Raw genomic sequence first — 26,000 nt, 5'->3', positions numbered from 1 at the left:
CCCAATGTGGGACAGGACCTTCCAAGAATGAGTCTTCATAGTAATGTGAGACTGAGCTCCTGAACATAAAAGGAGCCCAAACTATTTGAGTTCCCCTTCAATGCTTTCCTCCAAAGGTCTTGATTAAAAAGGGGGAGAAAAGAAAAATAGCCCAGAGCAGTCTGACCTATGTGAGGTATGCAAAATTTATCAGGCCCAGAGAGATGTGAGTATAGGACTGCAGTCATGGGCCCCCTCCCATGCCCAGGTGCAATTGTTTAAAGTCATTTTGTTCCACACTAGCTGCCTCACCCATTATCTTCAAGTCTCTGGAATGTGTGGTACAGAGAACAACGTATAGACAATCAATAGCTTATGTTATTTTAATGTAAATTCTTCTTCATTTAAAAACTTACTTGTAACTGCAGCTAATCAGAGTGTATATTCAGAGCAACTTGAATCTATGCTCCTGGATGGCTATACTCAAACTTTGGGCTTGAATAAACTCTATACTGAATCATAATAACAAAAAACTCTATTTTTAATATTGTAATGATATTCCTCTTTTTGGAAAAACGAAAACCAAAACCAAATAAAAAACTGCCAGGTCCCTACAGTGGGCACAGGTGCCAAGACTGATGAAAGAATACACCCTGCAGACTCTCACAAGGCCATCTGCGGGCAGCCGGTAATGGCAGGGAGTCTATGTACATATCCTAGGACTGGGGCCCAGGCTGGAGGTCTGTGGGAGAGTCATACAGTACAGAACAGAGATCCTCACATCCCAGTAGACATCTGTGTAGTTTGCAAACTTAGATGGACAGCAGTGGTGCCCGAGGCTTAGGATATCGCTGACCCAGCTTGTGTTTCTGCATTTAGGATATCATGTCCATTAAATAACTTTCAGACTATTTGAGAGTAGTATTTGTGTAAGATTTCTTTTTTTATCCTCTAAAAGGCCAAGCTCATTGCCTTGAACATATGTAGTAAAACACTGCTGGATAAACAAATGAATGGCAATCCTTTGCCTTTCATGAAAAAGTAGACTTAGGCTTCTATTTCAGAGTATAGTGGAGTCAGGGAGCCCAGATTTCAGAAGCATGTGAATCTGAATCCCTTACCAGGGAGACTGTGTCCAAAGATTAAGGGAACCAGGAGGAACAAGACCCCTGAAGCATGTGGCATCAAGGGTCACTAACAATCCCTTTAATGGACAAAGAGGAGGTTTTTATTTGTTGTTGCCTAGGTTTTGTTTTTTTTAAGTAATTTCTCTTAAACTTACAAAGTTAGTATTCATGAGGTTTGTGGCAGCCCTTATGGGTTGATTATGGCCAACTAAATACTGAGTGTCCTTCCTTTGAGGCATATTTGGTAGAGCAGTGATCAGAAATGGGGGCTTCCTGGAGCCAGCCCAAACCATGCCTTCTCTGGGGTAGCTGTAGTTGGCTACTTGTCTGGGTCTTAGCAATCAGAAAGGGCGTGAGGGCAAGATCCCACCTGACAGCCCAACTGACTGAAGGAAAGAGAGAGGTCCCAAATGTGGCAATATTCTCTTAGCAGACTTTCTAACATTCCTCTAATTCCATTATTTTCAGAGTGCCAGCTATGTCACCTTTTGGACCACCACCCCACTACTAAGCTGGGTCAAGGCCACCCTGTGGGAGCCTCTTATCCTCATATAACTTTTACTGTGTGAAGTTAGTCTTTAAGCCTGATGTTGATCTGTATATAAAAGGTAATTATCTTCTAATAGGAGGAAGCAGAGAAATGTTCACGGAAACACATCCTTCATGAATAAATGGAACCCCTTGCTTGGATGGCTCATTTTATTTGGTGTTAAAGATCCAGCAGTGAAATTTTATGATGTACTGAGTCATTGGGAAAAATGGAACCCTGAGATGTTCCTAGAACGAAACTGTATATCTGAAGTCCTTCCAGACTAGGACTGGGGATATTGTTTGATCTAGACTGGAGTAGCGCATAGCTCAAGTGCACCAATGGTCATAAAAACACCACTGCCAGTAGGGACCTAATCAGTCTGTTGTTACCCTAGCGTGTCCCTTTGTAACATGCTAATGAATCCTACAACCGTATTTCTGACTGTAGGCATTGTTCTTTACTGAGCAATGTTGAAAATATTTTTAAGTCATAAAATAACTATAGATAACCTGGATTTTATAGATTATCAGTGTTAAAAAAGAGAGGGAGATTTTATTCTACATAATCAGTATCTGTTCTCTAGATAGAAATAATAATAGAGCTAATAATAATACTAATATATTAGCTTGGTGTTCCTATTCTTTTGGTAACACTGAAATTTTTCTGATTCCTTTTTATAAAGGATATTTCCGAGCCGTAATTTAATCTCCTGAATGGATCTACCTATTATATGGGACTATCTTAAGCAAAATCACTGCCACAGGTCCTTGAACTAGTTATGTCTCCTATAATTAATATAATTATTAATTTATACAGTCTATAAGTCAAAATCTTATAAATGTGGTTAATACTGGTTTTCATTCAGCAACCATTTATTGAGCACCTACCATGTGGCAGGCTGTGTGGGGATAAGACAGTAGGAAAGGCAGACAAAGTCCTTTAATTACAGTCTGATGATGGCCATGGGCCTGATTAGTCCTGACTCAACTGAGACAATCCAATTCTTGAGCCCGTTAAATTACAGGGTAAATTGTGAGTTGAACGATCACTAAGTGAAGTCTTATCTGAAATAGCCAGGCAGTTCTGCCCTTCATTATAACCCTTAGGTCCGACAAAAAAGAAGGGAAGGAGGGAGAGAGGAAACACAGAGGAATGCCAGTTGAGGTACTAATGCCACTCAAAGCATTGGAAAGTGGCTGGGGCTGAAGACAGAACTGCAGCACCAAGGCTTTTAAGGTGACAGTTATTACCCATTCCTCTCAAGTTCCTCCAAAGCCAAAATAATCCTGTGATAGTGTGATATGAATATCTATTTGGTCTTCCCTTCCAGGTTCCTGGAACAAGAGGTTCCAAAACCTCCAGAGTGATACGGTGTCTTTTGTATGCCAGTGAAATAGTTGGGCTGGGGCCTCTTAGACAGCTTCAGGATGTGGGCTGGCTGCCAGAAAGACCAAGCATGATGAGAGGGTTGAAACTTTGAGCTCCACCCACCAGACCTCTGGTGAGGGGAGAGGAGCTGTACGTTCAGCTAATCACCAACGACCAGTGATTTTAATCAATGGTGCCTGCATAATGGGACCTCTGTAAGAAGCTTAAACGGAGGGCTTCAGAGAGCTTCCAGGTTGGTGAACACATCTACGTGCCAGGAGGTAATACACCCCAACTCCATGGGGACTGAAGCTCCTATGCTTCAGACTCTTCTAGAACTTGCTCTATATACTTCTTCATCTGGCTGTTCATTTGTACCTTTAATAATATCCTTTATAATAAAACAGTAAGTAAAATATTTCTCTGAGTTCCATGAGGTGTTATGACAAATTATTGGACCTGAGAAAGGAGTTGTGGGAACCTCTGATTAATAGCCAAGTCAGACAGACTTGAAATTCTGAAGTGGGGGGCAGTCTTGTGGGACTGAGCCCTCAACCTGTGGAATCTGCGCTACCTCCAGGTAGTGTCTGAATTAAAGTATAGGGCATCCAGCTGGTGTCTGCAGAGAATCGAATTGCTTGGTGTAAAAAACCCACACAGTTGGTGTTAGAAGTCTTTTATGGGTAAGAAGAGATCCTAGGAGTAGTTAATAGTAAATCCCTAAAGAGGAAAGAAGCAAGAAAGTGGGTAATACGAAAAGTTCTCTATAGTGGATTTATAAAGCCAGTTTTGGGAAACATATCTATAATAATAAATATCTAGTAAAATGAATACATCTCAAAAGTATTTTACAATTATTTTATTACCCATTTAGGGTAATACATTTTGATAGGAAAGAAGTTAAACTACACCAGCAAGAACTTGGAAGGAAGAAAGGGTTACATCATAGCTCTGCGTTAAATACTCCTGTCTTTTTGTCTGTACTAGTAATGATATGGATTACACAGAAGCTCTAGTTCTAAAGCTTTATAGTCTTTTCAGCTGTACATGTTAAAAATGTTGAATTGCGTAAAGTCATTCAGTCCAAATTTGAGCCTCAGAGCTGAGGTTAGGTGGGTCCAGTTTTAACCTGTGAAATGGACAGAAGTATATTTCTAGCTAAATCAACAGAGCATTTTTAAACTCATACCATGGTGGGAAAAGCTGATGAAAGAACAATTTGTACCAATTCATGCTATGGACAGTCCTATGAGACTGTGAGGACTAGGACATGAGTCAGGACCTGGGCCATGCAGAATTTCCAAGACAGACACACGGTGGTTCATTAGAGGCAGGCTTCAGTAGCCTAGTCGCTCATTTTGCCACCTTCAAGGGGATGATGATCTCACATCAGGAAAGGTCACTGAAACGAACATGTTATTTAATCCTCTGTCTGCTCAAGATTAGCTTAAAATTGACCTGCAAAATAACATCACAGTGGTGGCAATTCCTATGTCTTGGATTACAATGGTAATCCATAAAAATTTTAAAAATGAAATGTCTTCTGGAAGCCCTAGTGCTACCATTAAAATAAATAGCCATAACATCTGCCCTCTTTTGAAAGAAAGTTCTCAAATTAGATGTAGGTTGTTGCCAATTCGTGTTTCACTTTGAGCTGGCACGATCAGAGAGAGATCAAGAGATGCTATGCCAGCCTGGACAGATTGTTGGCAGTAAGTCCCCAGCAAGTGGCTGTGGCTGTGAAGTGCATGTCTGGGGCACAGAGGGATGACGAGAGGGGGAACCCTGGTGGTCCGCAGCTGTAGCTAAGGTGATGCCCTGGATCAGGAGGAAGGAGAACCTGAATAAAGAAGAGGATGAGACTGTCAGGGAAACGAGTGGGAGAAGGGAGCAGGAAGGATAAATGGTTTTTTTCCTTTCCCTCCACCACAGTCCCACTCATTCCCCTACTTGTAGGAGGCATTATCAATATCTGCTTCTCTGCTACTTCTGAACAAACTGGAGGGTTACATCTCCCAGTGCCCTTGAAGTGAAGTGTGATCATGTGACTTGCTCTGGCCAATGAAATGGAGTGGAAGTGATTCACGTCACTTCCTGGAGGAAGCATTTAATCGCCGAGCTTGACTTTCCATACTGTTTTTCTGCTTGGCTCATATATAATAAATGTACCTATTGATGCAGAAGTGCCATAGATGGAAGCAATAAACTGTGTGTGAATGAAGAAAAAAGCAAAACCAAACTTCTGTTCCACGGAAGTCCTTGAGATTGCTGGGTTGTCACCTTGTCTCGAGGCTATGCCCTGTCTTCTTTCACCTTTTTCTCACAGTCTGTCCCCTCCTCACTGCACCCCGCCCCTTCCCTTTCTATTTCTTTCCTTTCTTCTCCCCTTTGCTCTAGGATGCCACTGCTCTCCTAGCTGGAAATAGTAAGTACAAGGTTTTACATGCCTAGCCTTAATCTAAAACATGGATAAATTTGTGTTTTAAAAAAGTGAGTAAAATTTTTGAATTAATTTTATATTTCTGCCTTGAAATAAAAAGCCCCTGAGGTAAACTAAAACTCAGTTTTAGCTTGTGTAAAAAAAAATGTATGCTTTGAACTCTTACTATGTTATATAAACATATGGTTTTACTATTATGGATAGGCTCACAATTGATTTTCTTGTGTGGGTCAGTGGCTATCAGAAAAAAATAAAGACAAACATAAACCTTCCCCAAACATCATGTAACAGTCATACAGCTCAGAAAACCCCTAGCTCCCTTTGGAATAGGCTCTGAACAGAAAATCACTTAAAGGGTACTCGGTCTCTCTGTTGTCATCAGTAATTTTGTTACAAAGGCCAGTGGAGCCAGAGCACCCAGAAGCCTATTCAAGACTGAAGGGCATCTAAAGTTATCAAAACAACTACTTATTTTCATGCACATTCATTCATTCATGAGGTCACCCCCACCACCCCAAAAAGTTGTTTCAAACAATTAAAGTCCTTTAGACACAAAACAACAGAGAACGAAAGAGCAGGAAAATGCAATGGTAGCCTAGCTAATCATGCATACTTAAACACAACAGATGTGTACTTTAAAAAAAATCCTGCAAGCTCTGGTTTTAAGTAAGAACATGCTCTACTGGGTAAACATGACTTGAACTTTTAGGGCACTGTACAACACCATGGAGAGAACTACTGAGAGTTTTGCACATAACCAATTCTTAAGAGATGATGTGCAGGTAGGAGAGGAGAAAGTATGTAACATTTATAGGAAGAAAGGAAGAACATGCAGAAGGAGCAATAGCCCAGAGGAAAATTCTGAAGTTCACTTACTGCCTGCTTTTGTTCTTCCTCCTAGAGGTGTTGAGGATGAAAAAAAGGCAGAGGAAAAAAGGAGACAAATTAATGCTCATCACCACAAACATTGTTAAGAAATGATAGAAGACCTGGGCAAACCAGGCGAGGCCCATAGGTTTGGAGGTCAAAGGCCCTGTCTACCACAGGAACATCAGCAGGACAAAGAAAATGGCAAGCCTCAGCCCACCCAATTAATTCAATGCTAACTTCCATAATTGGAAGGAAAGAACCTTAGAAACCATCTAGTCCAACTTTCTTATTTATAGATAAAAGAGGCCTAGAGTGCCTGACCTGTTTAAGAACACAACTATTTAGGGTAAACCAAAAGAGGAAGTTCAATCATGACTTAAAATTTTAATAATCATTCTATTTTGCCATTCACAATATTCACATCTATTTAGGTACATTTATCTAGGCCAGTGGTTCTCAAAGTGTGGAACACTGACTAGCAGCATCAGCATCACCTGGAAACTTGTCAGAGGTGCAAACTTTGTGCCTCACCCCAGACCTACCAAATAGAAGCTCTAGGGGTAGGACAGTGTGACCAACCTTTCAGCTGATACTGATGCATACAAATTTCAGAACCATTGCTCTAATACTTTCCCAGCTAGCAATTTCCCCTGACCACAGGTTCTTTTCTTATTCGGTCCTCTCCCCCAACTAAATGTGTTGCAACTGCACCCACCTCCACTTGCTTTCTGGCTGTTTTGTCATTTTTTTCACCTCCCCCAATAACAGGGAAATGCATCAGGACCCTGGAAGGCCTTTCAAGAAAGAATTCTTGACTAAAGTTTTTCATTAATTAAACACAGATTTATTTAGTACTTCTTATGCATAAGGCATGGGAAACAAAAAGAAACGGTCTCTGTCTTTTAGAACCTTACAGTGATGGTACATAGAGCAGGCACTTGCTCACTATTAATATCAGTTGACTGCCCAAATGAACACACCACCAGACACTGTAGAAAAAAGCATAAAGAAGATGAGATAAACACTTTCGAGTTTCTCTCTCCCCAGTCCTTTGCTCCTTGGCCACTCTGTGCTTCACCATGTGTCACCACGGTCAGGGAGCCTCAGCTCTTTGGCTCCGTATGTAAATCTAAAGGCTGCACAATGGTTCTATTTAAATTGGAAACACATGTCTGGGAAGTCTTAGGACTAGCTAAGTGCTCCTGCTCTCACAGAGTCTGCAGATCTGGGTGCAATGGCAAGAATGAGCTCAGGAAACCGAAGGGATTACAAAAGGGAGAGGGTTATACCTACAAGGGAGAGACATGGACCAAAAATTAAATGTGCACCAAGAAATCTCTTGAAGAGACTCCAACTCAGCGCAGGAAGGTGCTCTTCATAATCAAAGCCAGCTGCTGGATGCCTGACCAAAGCTAAACTCACAGGAGCCCAGGCAGAGAGCCCTGCGCATTGGTTCAGGCAGCCTCAAGGAGTTAGAGCCCTTCTGCTTTTGTACCTGGCACATACAGCTCAGTCAGAAGGGGTAAGAGTTTTACAGTTCGGAGGTGATCTACTCTTCCTAGCCAGACTTCCCTGTGGGACAGGGTGCTTCTCTTACATTCACTAGGCAAGGCAAACAGCCATAGCAGAGTTATAAAACAATTTAAAAATGTGTTTTTATTGCCAGCACTAAGTGTTAACATGAAAATTGAGATGGTTGGGGAGGGAAAGGGCAATCCTAACAGGCTGAACTTGTATCTGAGGTCAAAAGACTAGTATGTAATTTCTTAGCACTGTTTCTCAGACACCTCCCTGTTTTCACTGTTTTCCCCAGGTTTGGTATTAAGAGACGTCACTTTGGTTCAGTAGAATAGAGAAATTGCAGAAAGTAATGTTTCATGCTTGCACATTTGGTGATTCTGTGCAAAGACATGAGATCATTACAATTTGTAGTAGACACACATGTCAGGTTAGGATGGGGACAGTGGCCAGGGCAGCGCTTTCTGGACTTAGAGGCCTCCTGTGTGTATTGCATTGAGAGAGGGTGGACTTTGGCAAAGTGTGGCCTAGGATGGTGTTGTATAATTTAAACTCACAAAAGTTATTTATATAAAGCCTTTGAGGCTCTGTCAACAGTAAACAGGTAAAATCTAAGGTCTTGGAACCTTTGTGTTTTCAATTAGTCATCTGGGGTCAGTAACACTGACTGATGACAGGGATATAGCCAATTTAATTTAAAAGGGGTAATGATACCTTAATTATAAAGTGGAAATTTAGAACTGCTTATGTCACCTAAACACATGAGTCTCTTCCACACAGGGAAAGTCTGGAGAGATGGCCAAAGCAATGGCCCAACCACTGTAGTTATCTACATAAAAATTTACATGCAAACTAGGTGAACATTTGCAAATGAGGTTGAAATTCACAACTGCAGAATTCATCTGGTAACGCAATATCAGGAAAATGGAAAATGAAGTAGAAAAATATTGGGAACATGAATTAGAAACATCAATATTGACCATTTCTAGATTAAATAAGAAGTTTGAGGCAGAGGTTATCTACCTACACAATAATCAGAGGAAACTGTAAGGAAAAGAGATGCACAGAAACATGGATGCCTGAGTGTTAGCCACATTATGTCATTAAAAAAACAAAGAAGAAGGTCCCTGATACCCCCTAGTGACAGGCATTGAGTCTAGTCACCATTATATGCCAAATACCGAACATGACACTTAGAAACTCAATGTATTTTTTGTGAAATAAACAAACGATTAATTTTTTCCCTGCCTTGTTCCAAAAAAAGGACTAAGATTTTCTTGAATGAATTAATAAACAACAAGCCACTCCTTATATAAAAAGATAAAATACGTAACATTTTACTGAAGCAGAATGAAAGAACTCCCTGTGAAATAGAAATTTAATGTGTGATATATTTTAATTTATGAGTGTCCCAGACCATGTGGCTTGATTGTCCATTTGACTAACTGCTTACAGTTGTTTTATGAGAGAATTAAATGCTAGCAGACTGAACATCAATGAAAGCAGGACAGTTCTTTGAAATTATTAACAGGATTCTAAAGGGTACTTTTATGGGTTGATGAATATATTTTTTTAATAGTAGGAAAACATCTTTGGAATTTTCATAGAAGTCAATGATTCCTATGTATGACTTTTTAGGAATGCACATGAAACACAAATAAAGTTGCTATAATTCTTTTAGGAAGCTGGACACTAAAGACATGAGATTTTCAACTGTGAATTTTATTCGGTGGATAAAAAGACAACATTTCTGGGTTTATGTGTACAAATCCTTCCTCCCAGTTGAATGGCCTCAGTCTGTCAGGGGTATAAAATGATAAGGCATTTAAGAAACTGGCAGAGGATCCTATAAAACGGATGGCAGTATCCTGTTTATTTTACTGAAATTTTAACTGCGAGACAATAGTTGTAAATAAAAAGAAACTCAGGGTTTCGGAGTACACTTCCAGGCCTTAGCTCATTCTGTTTAGCCCCTGAATTCAAGCATCAGTGGTATGCTACAAGGCCACAGTGGTATGCATGGGGCTCTGAGCGAGTGCTAAGGCAACCCAAAGTATGCTGTATTACGTAGGGGAAATGCACTTTTGCCTTTTACAAAAACCACATTGGGACACCTGTGCTTGAGTGAGATTTGACAGAATCTTTCTAAAAGGGAGGTCTGAACCAGAGAAGAGTGAGTGGATCCCCTATCATCTCCTGTCTTGCAGGTATACTAACGCTCCACAACAGGAGGGCTTTTAAAGCCACACATGGCTCCCGGTGTTACACAGGCCCACATATGTTTAAGTATATTTCTAATGTTTTGAGTGGGTGACTGGGTTGCTTAGCTGGATATTTGACAATTATTAGAGGGATGTGGGCCAGGTTTTTGCATAAGGTTTTTTTTTTTTAACCTTATTTCTTTAAACAAGACCCATTTAGACATAAAATACTTCTGAGGAGAAATCCTAATAGGGTTAATGTAGAAACACGTCCACGCAAAACAACCCAAATACCCAAGACCAAAGCTAGAAAAAAAACTCAGCTTAAGATTAAAAAAAGCTGGCTGGGCACAGTGGCTCATGCCTGTAATCCTAGCTCTCTGAGTGGCCAAGGTGGGAGGATTGCCTGAGGCCAGGAGTTCAAGACCAGCCTGAGCAAGAGCAAGACTGAGACCATCTCTACTAAAAATAGAAAATTAGCCAGCCATGGTGGCACATGCCTGTAGTCCCAGCTACTAGGGAGGCTGAGGCAGGAGGATCACTTGAGCCCAGGAGTTTGAGGTTGTAGTGAGCTACGATGATGCCACTGCACTCTACCTAGGGCAATAGAGGGAGACTGTGTCTCAAAAAAAAAAAAAGATTAAAAAAATAATTGGCTTGAGCAAATCAAAAATCAGTTTAAAACACAAATACAGCATTTATCCAAGTTGCTAATACTCACTAGCTTCATTATTAAGGGATGGTTTACCAAGTTGATATTTTCTTGGGCTAACCACTTCTAGTTAAGACCTTGTCACCTTGGGCCTAGAGGATTACATTAGTCTCCTACTATCCTTTAGTTTTTCCCCTTTCTAATGTGTCCTGCATATTTTCCTAAACTGTTGTTTTTAAAACCTTCAATGGCTCCCTTTTATCACAGTATTAAACTCACCCCCTCAGCCTGGCTTTTGAGGTACTTCATACTTTGTGATTTTCATTCTGGCTGTTAACTCTGTGTCATACTACCAAATGCAGTAGGTTCTCAGTATTGATAGACAGGACCTGAAAAAGTAACATCACGAGCAAGTGCTCTGGTATTGCCACTACATAACTAGGTAAATATTTCTTTTCAGTGCCAATAAAATCGTTCAGGTGAAGATATTCAAATGCCAAGCATGCCTTTTTCTGCTTCTGTAGGGGCTGTAATATACTTTTTAACAAAAATAGAACTGAATTATTCTTGATTTATTCAGGTCTCCAGTATACAAAACCTAGAGCTAATATGCTCTCTTATTCCTAATATAGTAAAGTTATTGATTAGAATTGGTTTGATCAGGTTGGTTTGTGTGATGGTTACTTTTATGTGTTGACTTGACTGGGTTAGGAGATAGCCAGGTAGCTGGTACAACATTATTTCTGGGTGTGTTTGTGATGGTATTTCTAAAGAGACTGGCATTTGAATTAGCAGACTGAGCAAAGAAGATCTGCCTTCACCAATGTGGGTGGGCATCATCCAATCCCTTGAGAACCTGGATAGAACAAAAAGGCAGAGGAAGGGTGAGTTTGCTCTTTTGTAAAGCTCTTACCTTCAGCAGCTTCATCAGCCCTTCCAGTTGCACCATCAGCTCCCGCCGGCTCTCCTGCAGTGCCGACATCCTCTGCTCCAGTTCATCCTTCCTTTGCCTGCCCCAGAGGAAAAGCCCATCAGAAATGAAACTTCAAAGATAAAGGGACCCTCAAAGAAGGGTCTGAGAGGCCAGGTGAAATGGGTTTTAGACCTGATTCTGCTACTTAGCAGTTTATGAGATGCTGAGCAAGTCCATTTAACCTCTGATACTTCTTGTATGAAATGGTGTTATCTGTTTTGCCTGCTTTCCTATACTACTGTGAGAATGATAGGTAAAAGTACCTTGGAAAGTATACATGTCATATAGGGAAAATGTATTATTTAGAAAATTATATAAAACTAATCCAATTTAAATTAATAGTGGAGAAATTATATCAAATTGCCCAGGGGAAAAAAAGGTTCAGTAGTCAGTATTTTCAGCACTAGACATCAGATTCAAGAAGGGTGACAGATGGGGATGACTCCCTGTGCCTAAGAGAAGTGATTTTTCCCTGAGGACAGATTTCATGTCATCTATTCTAGTTTAATATGTCCAAGACCAGACTTAAGACTTTTCTTCCTAAATGATTCTCTTTCCCAATTTCCCTCTCTCTGCTATTTTTTCTTCCATGTGTCATGGCTGAAAAACTCAGTCCTCATTGATACTTTCCTCTTTATATTCTATATTCAATCAGTCACTCAATGCAGATGATTCTTTCTTAGAAAATTTATATGCCTATTTTTCTATTCTCACTTTTCTCACTTTGTCCAGGAGCTCCTTACTTATCTCACACATGGAACAGTCTCCTAGCATGATTAATCCTGACTTCAGCTTTTAGGGTGAGGAAAAGCAGTGGAATATAAATCAAGAAGCTTGAGGTTTAGTGCTGGCCCTAGCATTTACTAAATATGCAACCTTGGACAAGTCACCCTCAACTTTCTCTCTTCTAAAATGGGACTAATAACAAATAGCAGCAATACTTTGAGGACAAAATAAGATAATAGATGTGAGAGTGTTCTATGAACTTTATTTAAAATGCTGCTCAAAGCAAAGGTGTCCATTTCATCATTCTGTGTGATGATCTCACCAGAATTTCTAGCATCACTGACCCTTGCCCTGTACAATCTAGACCTGTGCTGTCCCACACAATAGCCACTAGCCACACGTGACTATGAAGCACCTGAAATGTGGCTAGTCTGAATTGTGATGTGCTGTAGGTGTAATACACACACTGGAATTCAAAGACTTACTGTGGAAAAAAGAAGGCAAGTTATCTTAATCATTTTCTAATACTGATTACATGTTGAAATGATAATATTTTGGAAATAGCAGATAAACTAAAATATAGTATTAAAATTAATAACACCTATTTCTTTTTAGTGTTTCAATGTGGCTGTTAGAAAATCGTTAATGACATATGTTGCTCACATTATATTTCTATCAGAGAGCACTGCCCTAGAGTCCATCTACATTTTTATCCCTAGTGCCTCACCTCCTATTCCCTTCCGTGCTGGGACTTCCAGCTGATGGTTCACTTTTCCCTAAACAGGCCCCATCATTTTGACTCACAGGTATTCCCAAATCTTCCAAATCTTATTCATTCCTTAATGTCTGTCCCAAATATCACTCTTTCCAGGAAGCTTCTCCTGATTACTTCAGCAGGGCCAGCTTAATTAATTCCTACAGCAATATAGTGCTCTCTGTGGCACTTAATTTACTTTACTTCGTATAGCAGCCATTCCTACCACGATGCAAAATCCTTGAGGTCAAGGGATGAACTTTACTCATCCTTGCATGTATTGAAAGACGAAGAAAATATCCAGTATGTGCTCAGTTAACATCTACTGAACTTAACAAAATCATGATTTGAAACCCTCCTAGGATTTCCAATGAAAAGGATTTGTTCTGCAAAGTTTGGATTCAGTCAATGGGCCACACTCAAGGATCCAGAAGGCCACATGTGGCCCCAAGGCTACAGGTTCCCCACCCCATTATATCTTTCCCTACCTAGAATTTTCTTATCCATTGTCTTATTGACATTGTATAATACTGTATAATACTATTTAACTACCAAATTATTTTGTTTTATTTCCAAAATTAGATAATAAGTTTTTAGGATAGACTCACCGTGATCTAGTCTTCATACTCTCTAAATTTCCAGTGCAGTTATATACTTGATAAGGAAGATCTGACTTAATTTCCTTTTCTGAGACAGGGTCTCACTGTGTCACCCAGGCTGGAGTGCAGTGGCTTGATCATAGTTCACTGTAATCTTGAAGTCCTGGGCTCAGGGAATCCTCCTGTCTCAGCCTCTCAAGTAGTTAGGACTATAGGCATGTGCCACCATGCCTGGTTAATTTTTAAACTTTTTTGTAGAGATGGTGTTGCACTATGTTGCCCAGGCTGATCTTGAAATCCTGGCCTCAAGTAATCCTCCCTGGCCTCCCAAAGCGCTGGGATCACAGGTGTGAGCCACCATACCCGGCCCAGACTCATTCAATTTTCTAGGATGCCTTCCTTCCCTGAACTCCTATGCCTGGATGCAGGATTCTTTTTCTGTGCTATGCACAATTATAATACAAGGTGAAAATGAATGAACTACAGCTACATGCAACAACATGGAAGGATCCTAGATAGTAAATTGAGGGGGGGAAAAGCCCAAGAACACTATATATCTATTCAGCTCAAAAAACAAAAAGCAAAACTAAACACTTTATTATATAGGATTAGAATGTGATAATACTGCTTAAAAAACAAGGGAATGATAAACCAAATTCGGAGAGAGGTTCACTCTGTGGGGAAGGTGGAAGCAGGAAACGGGGTAAGGTAGGGGCACTTAAACAGATGACATGGTTTTAGCAATATACCAGTTCTCAATTGGATGTAGGTTTATAGGTATTCATTTTATCATTATGCTTTGTATCTTTATACATTTGTCACACATGTTATTGTAACAAACATGCCATTAAAAAATAATAAAGGGGGAAAAGACAACCATGGTGGTCAAGAGTCATAATCATTAATCCTGTGGATGAAATTCTCTATCTTGTTTTATTGTACTAGCTGGGTATTGGCAGTTTTTGACTCATGTACATATATATATATATATATATATATACTTAATTTTTTTATTTTTAATTATTATGAGTACATAATAGTTGTATTACTTTATAGGGTATAGGTGATTTTTTTTTTTTTTTTGAGACAGAGTCTCACTCTGTTGCCCAGGCTAGAGTGAGTGCCGTGGCGTCAGCCTAGCTCACAGCAACCTCAAACTCCTGAGCTCAAGTGATCCTCCTGTCTCAGCCTCCCGAGTAGCTGGGACTACAGGCATGCGCCACCATGCCCGGCTAATTTTTTCTATATATATTTTTAGCTGTCCATGTGATTTCTTTCTATTTTTAGTAGAGGTGGGGTCTCGCTCTTGCTCAGGCTGGTCTCGAACTCCTGAGCTCAAACGATCCGCCCACCTCGGCCTCCCAGAGTGCTAGGATTACAGGCGTGAGCCACCGCGCCCGGCCATAGGTGATGTTTTGATACAGGCATACAATGTAAACTACTCAAACCAGGGTAATGGGGGTATCCATCACTTCAGGCATTTATCATTTGTTTGTGTTAGGAACATTCCAATTCCACTCTTATTTTAAAGTATACCCTAACTTATTGTCAATTATAGTGGACTCATATATATTGATCAAAACCAGAAGGATATCACATACCCATAAATGAATCCTGTCTTTTATGTGTCTTTTGATAAAAGTTCTTAATGTAAATGAATTTCCCAACTTCTTTCATGATTAGTAATTTTGAGAAATTATTTTCTATTCCAAAATCCTAAAGAAATTCTTCTACATTTTCTTCTAGAAGTTTTAAAGTTTTGTATTCATGTTTAATCTATCTGGTGTTTACATATGTTAGTGAGGTAGAAAGCCAGTATGTTTGCCCATATACATAAACAACTGTCCCAGCACACTTATTAAATAGTCCCCCTTCTTCAGTGATATAGAAGCTGCTTTTGAGATTAAATACTTTGATTTCTCAAACTGTAGACCCTCCTTGGTCTTAAATTCCTGCTTCTTGCTGACTTATGTGATATCCCTAGACTCCATCCTGTGCCTACTAAATTTATTAATATATTTTTTAGATCCTTCCAGCTTTCCTGAGCACTTTTAGCAATCTCAGTTCCAGCAACAGACTAGTAGTTTGACTAAGGATGACAGGGTTCTTTTTTTTTTCTTTTCTAAATATAAAAATAGTCACTTGAGCCTGAGCTGAGGTGGGGACAGACAACAGGTGTATCTTATGCTGATACTCTAGACTTATACTCTGCCTAAGTTAGCAGCATTTATTTTCCCATCCTTCCTAGCACGACATGAACTGTACTAATATCACAAATGTGCAGCTATGAATCACAGAGCAACCAATATTTCATCCCAACTAAATTTGGAAACTAAAATAAATTTTTAGGAGACTGGAATCTCTATACCACTAATGATTTTCATCTGCATAGTTTAAATTACTTAATTATTGATGATATAAATCTACACAGTAAGACACCTATGAAGAAACAATAATCTCCATTCTCTAGGAAAAGAAATCATGGTTGAGAAACTAAATTACCTAAGCTAAAGAAAGAGCTAAAAAAAAAAAAAAATTCATATTCAGCTACACATTAAAAATCGACCTGAACAGAAAGAACTCGCTATTTGGAAATCTAGAGATCTGGTGAGAATCAAGTCACTAAACTTAGTTTCCATAATGTCTTTACTTATAGAAGAGTACACACACATCTTTCTAAGATTGACAGGACATAAGACCCTAATAACAGGTCAGCTCACGCTCATGTTATGTTCTTCTGGGAAGATATCCCCACTCCTTCCAAAACAGCATCAAACTGGGAGCTGAAGTTGCTTGCTCCACCCCTGTTCATCCTATGCCCTTAGTTTCTTGATCCTTGAGACAGTTTATATTTATGTACAAGTGGAAAGCTACCATAGCCACGGTGCAAGGGATTCCCACTTGGTTTCATGTCTCAGAGAATGAGCGTAGGAAGCATCCTTCTCCTTCAGTGGCGTCCTGCTCTGACTATGAAGTGCCAGGAGAATATACTAATAGGAAAGGGAAAGCATTATTCCTGCCAAGAGTCTTTAAAGTCAGATTAATTAGCAAGATAAGAAGAGGGACTGCAGTACAATGGTCTTCTTAAAGCAATCACAGAAGTATAAACACTGCTCTGCTTATCCTGTAGCTGACACTGTTATTTACCTAGTTCTGTGAGGATGACTGATTTTCTCAGAGTGATTAATAATAGAACCCAAGCATGTGAAGCAAAAATAGAATGGGTAGAACTCTTAGCCATTTTTGTTCTAACAAGACTAGGTATACTGATAAACAGATTCTACCCCACTTGTTTGTTTTCCTGAGAGAGAAGCTCCCGCTGTGGTAGATTACAGTTTGGGGACAGTGGTGCACTAGCCCTACTTACCTCAGCAGCCGCAGCTCTGCCAGCAGCGTGGGGTTCTGCTGGGCCTTCTCAGGAGTGGGCTGGGAAGCCTGCTCGTGTTCCAGGCGGAGGCGCTGAATCTCCTGCAGGATCTCTCTAGAGGAGGGATGAGTGAAAGATGGCTGCACAGGGCTTCAGAGCTCCCTCTTTGTTCCTGTTAGAGGTTTTCCCTCTAGCAGTGCCTCCTCTACCAATCTTGCTCTGATTTCTTCCGGATGACCAAGATGTGAAATGGACACCTTCTCAATACTGCTTCACCTGACATTCCCTGAATGAAACAATCCTTTGTGGTAGGAAAGGTCATAAAACTGCTCTTCTCAAGAACTTGAAAAATCTCCATAAAAGGAAAATGACAACCAGAATGGCTGATTTACTGTTTCTCTTTGGGGGAAGGAAAAGAGAACTTGCAATCTCCTAATGCAGGCCCTGTGCTGACTTCTCCCATCCCGCCTTCCCTGGCCCTGGCCCTCTGACTGACTGACAGCCTATGCTTGTTACTTTAGGTTGGGTCCCTTGTCCTGGCTGCTACCTTTCAGGTATAACAGTGTGCTGTCTGGTCTCCATGTTTCTAAATGGCTTTGTTATGAGAGACCAGACAGTCACACATAGCATAATGGGTCAGGACAAGATGGCTGGATAGAGCAAAGTGCTGCCAGGAAGGAGAGTGGAGAAAGCAATTGCGACAGGGGAACGTACTGGTGGGTGGGAAGAAGCCTGGGACAAACAATACACCTCAAGGCACGTAAGCACGGTTTTGGACTACCAGAATCAACAGCATGCAGATATATACAAGTTAGCATCCAGGGCATTTAGTGGACTTGGGCTGGCCTACATTTACTGAGGCAGGATCTTCCTTTATGGTCAAAAGCCATGTAGTAGGCAAGGAAGAGAATCAGATACTCACATGATAATCCTGGACATTAGTAACAGGTTTGACCCTGCTTCTTACCTGTTTTTGTTTTCCAGTTCGGCAATAAGCTGTCTTTGTTGTTTGTTGGCATCAAAGTTAAAGCTCAAGTCAGTGGGAGGACGAGTCTAAAGTGGGGAGAAAGTAGTTTTTTTTCCTGCTTCAAATATATCCAGAGTCCTAGACTGACTGATTTTTTAAAAACAGATTTTGAGGTATAATTTACATACCATAAATCCACCCATTTTAAGTGTACAATTCAACAAGTCTTAGTAAATTTAAACAGTTGTGCAACCAATCACCACAGTCCAATTTTAGAACATTTTTCCATCACCACAAAAAAAATTCCCTCATGCTGGTTTGTTGTCAACTGCCACTCCCACTCCCAACCTCAGGCAGCCACTGATTTGCTTTCTGTCTACATTTTTGCCTTTTCTGGAAACTTCATACAAATGGAATCATACAACATGTAGTCCTTGGTTTCTACTTTCCACTTAGGAGGGTCGCTTGAGGCCAGGAGTTCAAGGCCAGCATAAGGTTTTTGAGGTTAATTTATGTTGCTCCATGAACCAGTAGTTCTTTCCTTTTTATTGCTGACTAGTATTCCATGGTCTCCAGCTTTGGTTATTACAAATGCAGCGTCTATGAACTTTCAAGTATTTGTGTCCATACATGTTTTCATTTCTCTTGGGTAAATACCTAGGAGTGGAATTGCTGAGTTATATGGTAAGTCTACATTTAACATTTGAGAAATTGTCTAACTGTTTTCCAAAGTGGCTGTACCATTTTACAATCACACTAATGAATGAGGGTTCCAATTTATCTACATCTTCACCAATACCTGGTATAGTATTTTTGGTTTTAACCATCCTAGTGGGTGTGAAGTTCCTAATAGTGAGTTTTTAAAAAATTGAGATATAATTTGTATACCATAAAATCTACCTTTTTAAAGTGTACCATTCAGTGTTTTTTTGTGTATTTGAGGTTGTGAAATCATCACCACTATCTAATTCCCAATATATTCATCACCCCAAAAAGAAACTCTATGCCTATTAGTAGTCACTTTCCTACCCTACATCCACTATTCTACTTTCTATCTCTATGGATTTGCCTATTCTGGATATTTCATATAAATGGAATCATATATGACCATTTTTGTTTGGCTTTTCTCACCTAGCAAAATGTTTTCAAAGTTCATTCATGTAGCAAGTAACAGTATTTCATTATTTTTCTTGCCTGAATAATATTCCATTTTATAGATATACCATATTTTATTTATCCATTCAACAGTTGAATATTTGGGTTGTTTCCACTTTTTGGCTATTATGAATAGTGCTGCTATGAACATTTATGTTGAGATGGTTTTATTTCTCTTTGGTATATACTTAGGAGTGAAAGTGCCAGGTCATATGGTAAATGCCTTTTGAGAAATTGCCAAACTGTTTCCAAAGTGGCTGTGTTATTTTACATTCCTGACAGCAATTCATGAAAGTTTTACTTTTTCCACATCCTTGCCAACACTTGTATTGTCTTTTTGATCACAGTCATCCTAGTCGGTGTGAAGTAGTATCTCACTGTGGATTCAATTTGTATTTCCCTAATGACTAATATGTTGAGCATACTTTCATGTACTTATTGGCCATTTGTGTATCTTTTTTGGAGAAATTATGTGGTTGTGATTCACATATCCACTGATGTACCTGACCCTTGTTAACTCCTTTAAGAATATGGTAGCAAATTAACAGAAAATAGGAAAAGGGATGACCAAGTGACGTTTCCTTTTTACTAACAAGAAGAGCAGCTCTGTCCGAGGGCTATGACACGGCTGTGCTTCACTCTGTAACTTCTCAGAGCTCTCCCCGAGGGCCATGACACGGCTGTGCTTCACTCTGTTACCTTCTCAGAACTTTCCCCGAGGGCTATGACACGGCTGTGTTTCACTCTGTATCTTCTTGCTTCTGCTGGAAACATGATCTACCATGAAGCAGACACCTTACTTCCTGTCTCGAGCTTGAAGATTTGGTAATTCTTTTCATGTGGCATTTTCTAAATAAGCAGGGGCAAAATAGCATAGAAATTCCGGGTAGGAGGCCTTTTACCAAATTGCCAAATATTTTTTTTAAAAGTAAAAACAAGATAATTTTTCTTTCTCCAGAGAAGCATGGATGGGCAGCCATGTTGTATTGTATTTCTATATTGTATTCAGAGTCTGAGAGAGCCTGGGCTGAGCCGCAGAAAAATGGCTTGCTCGAGACTGAACCTGGCTGTGAATGATGAGTTTGCAATTCCAAAAAACTAAAGTTAAAAGTAATGGCTCCTTATTAGAGTTGGACCAGGGAAAATTATAGATGATGACATGAGCTCTGAAAGGAATCTGCTTCATGCTGATGGCAAACAAACAGAAACCCTGTGGTATTTCACTGGAAGTGTCTAATGAATCTTTCCAGTTTTGAGTGTCTGACTGCAAAGCTGAGGCATCTTCCATAGAGGAGGTTAATACAGAAATTAAAAGTCTCTATTATCAACAGAGATTCCTAACCAGGTAAGATTCTCTGGCTCCGAGAAGCACGGCAGCTCAAGTACGAAGAAGTGGGGGTGGAGGGCAATTCCATCCTAAGGCAGCAGTTCCACCTGGAGTCACTGGGGCCAGAGCAGAGCTGAGCTCCCTCCACCTGGACATAATAACAGAGAACTCCCCAGTGGTGAGATCTAATGATGGCCTATTTCACTTAATCAAACTTTGAACATCCTCAAGTATATATAAATAACACAGAAACTTAGGATTTTATTTATTTACTATCTTAAACACCATAGTGCTCCTTCAGGAAAAAAAAAAAAAAAAAAGCCAGGTCTCCCTTTCTAAAATGCCTCCAGGACACTGAAGGGAAAAAGACAGAAAGGGAATTATTAGCTCATAAAGACATAGGATACTTTGGCCAGAAGAGACCTGAAGATGATTTCTTTCAAAAATAGATAGTTTGTGCATTCACTTATTCAACAAATATTTCCTGAGCTCCTGCTATGTGCCAGGCACTGTTCTAGCAGCCAGGGGTGCATAGGTGAATAAGACACAGTCCCCACCCTCATGGAGCTTCCATTACATTGAAAGAAAGATTAAAAAAAAAAAAACCCAAATAAATATAGATATCAGCAGGGATAAATGCAATGAAGAAATATAGGTAATGAAATAGAATGAATCAGGACAGAAGACTTTTCAAATGAGGAGGTTATGAAAGGTCTCTCAGAGACGCAATGAAGTGAGGAAGCAAAGCAGGTGAGAATCTGAGGGCAGAGCCTACTGGGCAGAAAGAAGGGCAAATGCCGAGGCCCTGCAGCTGCTCTGACTTGGGATGTCCAGGTCTAGGGCATGAGCTATGGTGACAGTGTGGGTGATGCAGGGGGAGATGAGGCCAGGGCCTAGATCACACAGGTCCCTGAGCCACAGAGAGGAGTTTGCATTTCGTTCTGAATACAGTGTGAAGCCACTGTAGGATTTTGAGCAAAGGAGTATGAAATCTGATTATATATTTTGAAAACATTGTTCTACATTTATAAAAATAAATGACTGAATAATAAATGGGGAAGAACAGACAGATTTCCCATACAGAAGAATTCCAAATAATATATGTACATTACTTGAATCCAGCCACAAGGAGGTACAGCCTAACTCCCTAACTCCCCAGGCCTTAGGTGTGGCCTGTGCATTGTGACTTCCTTCCAAAGAGTATAGTGTGGAAAGGGGGAGGAGTAACTTCATACTATGTTGGAGAAATATGAAAAACACTGCCTCAGGCAGGTGATCAAGGCCAACAAACGACAGTGACAAATCATCTCAACAATTTGTACCCCTGGTATGGCATAATGAAAAGGGCACTTTACGTCTTCCTCCCCCACACCCATAACCCTAGTCCAATCAAGAGAAAAATGTCAGACAAATCCTAATTAAGGAACAGTCTACAATATATCTGACTAGTATTCCTCAAAACTATCAAGGTCATCAAAAACAAGGCAAGTCAGAGAAATTGTCACAGCCAAGGAGAAGCCTAAGAGGACATGACAACTAAATTTAATGTGGTGTCCTGAATGGCATCCTAGAAGAGAAAAAGGACATTAGGCAAAAACTAAGGTAATCTGAATGAAGGATGGACTTTAGTTAATAACAATGTATCAGTATTGGTTCATTAATTGCAATGAATGTACCATTCTAATGTAAGATGTTAATTATAAGGGAAACTGGGTATGGAATATAAAGAACTCTAAATTATCTTTGAAATTTTTCTGTAAATCTGTAACTGTTCTAAAATAAAGTTTATGAAAAACAAACAAACAATATTTCTTTGGCTACTGAATGGAGAATTTCCCGTAGTGGAATAGGAATGGAAGTAGAGAGACTAGTTAGGAATACTAGCTTTGCTACTTACTGGTCATATGACCTTGAGTTATTTTAATTTTTTCATTTTCTTGCCTGTAAAATGGGAATATTTACTGACAGTGATATGGAGAAGATTTAATGATATAATGTAGGAGGAAGCACAATGCTCTAGAAATGTTGATTATAGTAACTCAAAATAAAATTTTATTTAATAACCTTATTATATGCCTTCTGTGTACAAATCTAACAAGCATCAGAGCCAGAACTATAAGTAACTAAAAATAAATAAACACTGTGAAGCTTACCCATAAGGAGGGCATATGGTTCTGGGGTTTGGGGAAACCCTGGGACCTCTGTAGTCAAAGCATCATGTTCACATCACTAAAACTCAAGGAAGCTCCCAGACCCAATGAACAATTCAGATCTTGTAGCAACTGGAGCAGCAGAGGCCCAGAAAAAAACTACAGGCGAAGGTCTCTTAACTGACCTCTACTTAGTGAACATAGCAGGTACACTGGAAAGTCTCCACTCCCTCTGGAAAACAGTACCTGCTGCCCTTGTTCATGGTTAGCAGCCTATACTTTAGTATTCCCCATACACGTTTGTTTCTATCAGTTGAGTTGCATGCTTGACAAGATTAGTTGTTTGTTCCAAGTTGTACTTGTTAGTATTTTTTGTTTGTTTTTTTGAGACAGAGTATCCGTTGCCTAGGCTAGAGTGCCATGGTGTCAGCCTAGCTCACAGCAACCTCAAGCTCCTGGGCTCAAACAATTCTCCTGCCTCAGCCTCCTGGGTAGCTGGGACTACAGGCACGCACCACCATGCCCGGCTAATTTTTTCTATTTTTAGTTGTTTGGCTAAGACCAGCTCTTGCTCAGGCTGGTCTCAAACTCCTGAGCTCAAGCAATCCTCCCGCCTCAGCCTCCCAGAGTGCTAGGATTACAGGCATGAGCCACCGTGCCCGGCCTGTACTTGTTATTATGTAATTTAATTAAATATCACGCCAGCCAATGAAATATGAGGATGAAAACTGGGTTGCTATTTGTATGAAAACCAAGTTGAATGAGTTGGAGACTCAATAGAGATAAGCTTCTAAAATAAACTACTGCTGAACTAGTTGAAGGTGAGACAACTTTAAAGATCTGGAAAAATTATAAAGAGGAATTCTGTACCCATGTATCACAAGAGTTTTAAGTTCTCATTCCACTGTAAAGGACTGAAAATGGAAGCTGCACTTGCATCATGTGACAGCATCTCATGCAGAGGAGACGACTTGGAGCTCCAGAGGACCTAAACTCATGCATGGGCTTGGTCCCACATCAAAATATGCATGACTAGATACAAAGAAATGTTAAAGGATATATGTATCATTTTTATGATTCCCTATTTTAACTCAAAAATGTATTATGAACGTTTTAAACATAGACAAAAGGAGAAAAAATATATTTCCATATACTCAAACTAGCTTCAATAGTTATAAAGATTTATTTTTTTATTTCAGTTTATTACGGGGGTACAAAAGTTCAGGTTATATATATTGCCCATGTCCCGCCCATCCCCATGAGTCAGAACTTCAAGCATGTCCATTCCCCAGATGGTGCGCAACGCACTCATCATGTAGGTATACACCCATCCCCTCTCCCCACCCCATAAAGATTTTTGACACATTTGCTTCATCTACTCTGTATCTTCTTTTTCTTTGCTGAAGTATTTTTATACAAATTCTTGAAAACTGCAATGTCAATTTACCCCTACACACTTCAGTAGACATCTCCTTAAATATTTTAAACTAGTTTTTTTTTTTTTTTTTTTTTGAGACAGAGTCTCACTCTGTTGCCCGGGCTAGAGTGAGTGCCGTGGCGTCAGCCTAGCTCACAGCAACCTCAAACTCCTGGGCTCAAGCAATCCTACTGCCTCAGCCTCCCAAGTAGCTGGGACTACAGGCATGCACCACCATGCCCAGCTAATTTTTTCTATATATATATTTTAGTTGGCCAGATAATTTCTTTCTATTTTTAGTAGAGACGGGGTCTCGCTCTTGCTCAGGCTGGTCTCGAACTCCTGACCTTGAGCGATCCACCCGCCTCGGCCTCCCAGAGTGCTAGGATTACAGGCGTGAGCCACCGCACCCGGCCCTTAAACTAGTTTTTGATTAGCTGACCACCCTCTGGTTCAGATGAGAGAACTTCTACTGAGCACCAAGTCATTCCACTAGGGGCCTCCCTCTTTCCTCCAATCTAGAAGACCCCAAGGCAAGTCAACTGATTCCCAGATTCCGAACTGTTGCTGATTCATGTGGAAGGACAGTTGTGAAACTTCAATTCAATGATTACTTCACAAAACGTATTTCTTTCATCCTTAAAATGAAACTACACATGTAACAGGCCTATTCTTTGAACCTTTCCTGAGAATCCAGAGCCAGCGTAAACTACTAGTGAACATTCTGAGGCAACTCTGTATTAAACTAAGGTTTACTGGAAAAACCCAGTTGGGACCATTTCCCAAGGAGCTCAGAATAGCCCTAGGGATGGACTCATGGTTGCCCTGCAATCTGGCAGTGTCAGCAAAAGTAGCATTACTCATAGGTATCATAGAGATAATTCACTTGCTTCCAGATCCTGGGTTTAATTCTCTCAATATTCTTTTATTCAACAACATAAAAAATATTTTGCTTACTGTGATTTTCTAATGACACATTCTGAATATTATTCTATACCAGTGACTTCATCTCTGTTATATAACCTATTTGGTAAAGTTATGCGACAACTTTAATGAGGCAATGTCATGTGATAATGAATTATTTCTGGTGACAAATGTGGACATTAGCAACTCAATATCATGTGTTAGGGCAGTGGAGAATGGGGAAGTCTGGGAGTATCCAATCAATTCCTTCATGTAGGTCTCGTATCACTAAGTAGAATTTGTTCTTTCAAGAAGTTTCTTGATCATCTCTGAAGTAATAAAAAATTTATCAAGGCCTTAACAAAACTTACAAAACTGAAAAGTTGCAAGCCTATATCAAATTCAAAGCCAGAGTTATTTTTAATCAGTGAAACCTAAATCCTATGAAAGAACCAGAAATATTTTCTTCAAAGACACTTAGGCATCATAGGCATACCACAACAATAATAGGCATTGCTAAGCTGTGAAAATGAAAATAAGGTTTCCTAGAAAGTTAGGATAGAGATGGTATTTAATCTGCATTCTGGCTAGGAAGATGATGACATGCACCTTTTCAGCTTTTTCCTAAACAGATTTTTTTCCTCAATAGATTTTTTCCCCCTCAACCTATTCCAGACCAACCAGGTTTCAGAAATCAAGGAAACTTCAGGATTTAGATTTTTGAACTTTTAAAATAAGCTCAGAGATGTAGCTTTTATTTGGTAAGCTCAACTAAAGTCTCAACAACATTTAGTATATTTTAGTCCAAGGTGAGCTCATGAGAGGCCTTCTGAAGGGCAAAATGTGGCAAGAAAGAGTAAAAGTACAAGTGCTTCAGCCAGGGGCAGACTATGGAGAGGAACTCGAGGGATAATAGAGAAACTAACATGATTGCCTTGTGCCCTCTAAAACTAACAGCTCTCAGCTAAGGGGATT

At 39.9% G+C, this 26,000-nt stretch overlaps 1 protein-coding gene across 1 annotated transcript in view; it reads right to left on the bottom strand.

Annotated features, from left to right (window-relative positions):
• Nucleotides 1-26,000, bottom strand: part of DTNB (dystrobrevin beta) — a 225,735-nt gene that overhangs the window by 23,710 nt on the left and 176,025 nt on the right. The window contains exons 13-16 of the mRNA XM_069495024.1: nt 18,074-18,159; nt 17,107-17,220; nt 11,601-11,697; nt 6,323-6,343 (exon numbers count right to left, since the gene is read on the bottom strand). Coding sequence (XP_069351125.1) covers nt 6,323-6,343; nt 11,601-11,697; nt 17,107-17,220; nt 18,074-18,159 — 318 coding nt within the window. The remainder of the gene's footprint in view (nt 1-6,322; nt 6,344-11,600; nt 11,698-17,106; nt 17,221-18,073; nt 18,160-26,000) is intronic.

This window comes from Eulemur rufifrons, chromosome 19, assembly GCF_041146395.1.
Source record: "Eulemur rufifrons isolate Redbay chromosome 19, OSU_ERuf_1, whole genome shotgun sequence".
NCBI classification, from domain to species: Eukaryota; Metazoa; Chordata; class Mammalia; order Primates; family Lemuridae; genus Eulemur; species Eulemur rufifrons.
The sequence above is the reverse complement of the archived record's forward strand: the minus strand, read 5'-3'. Positions and strand labels throughout refer to the sequence as shown.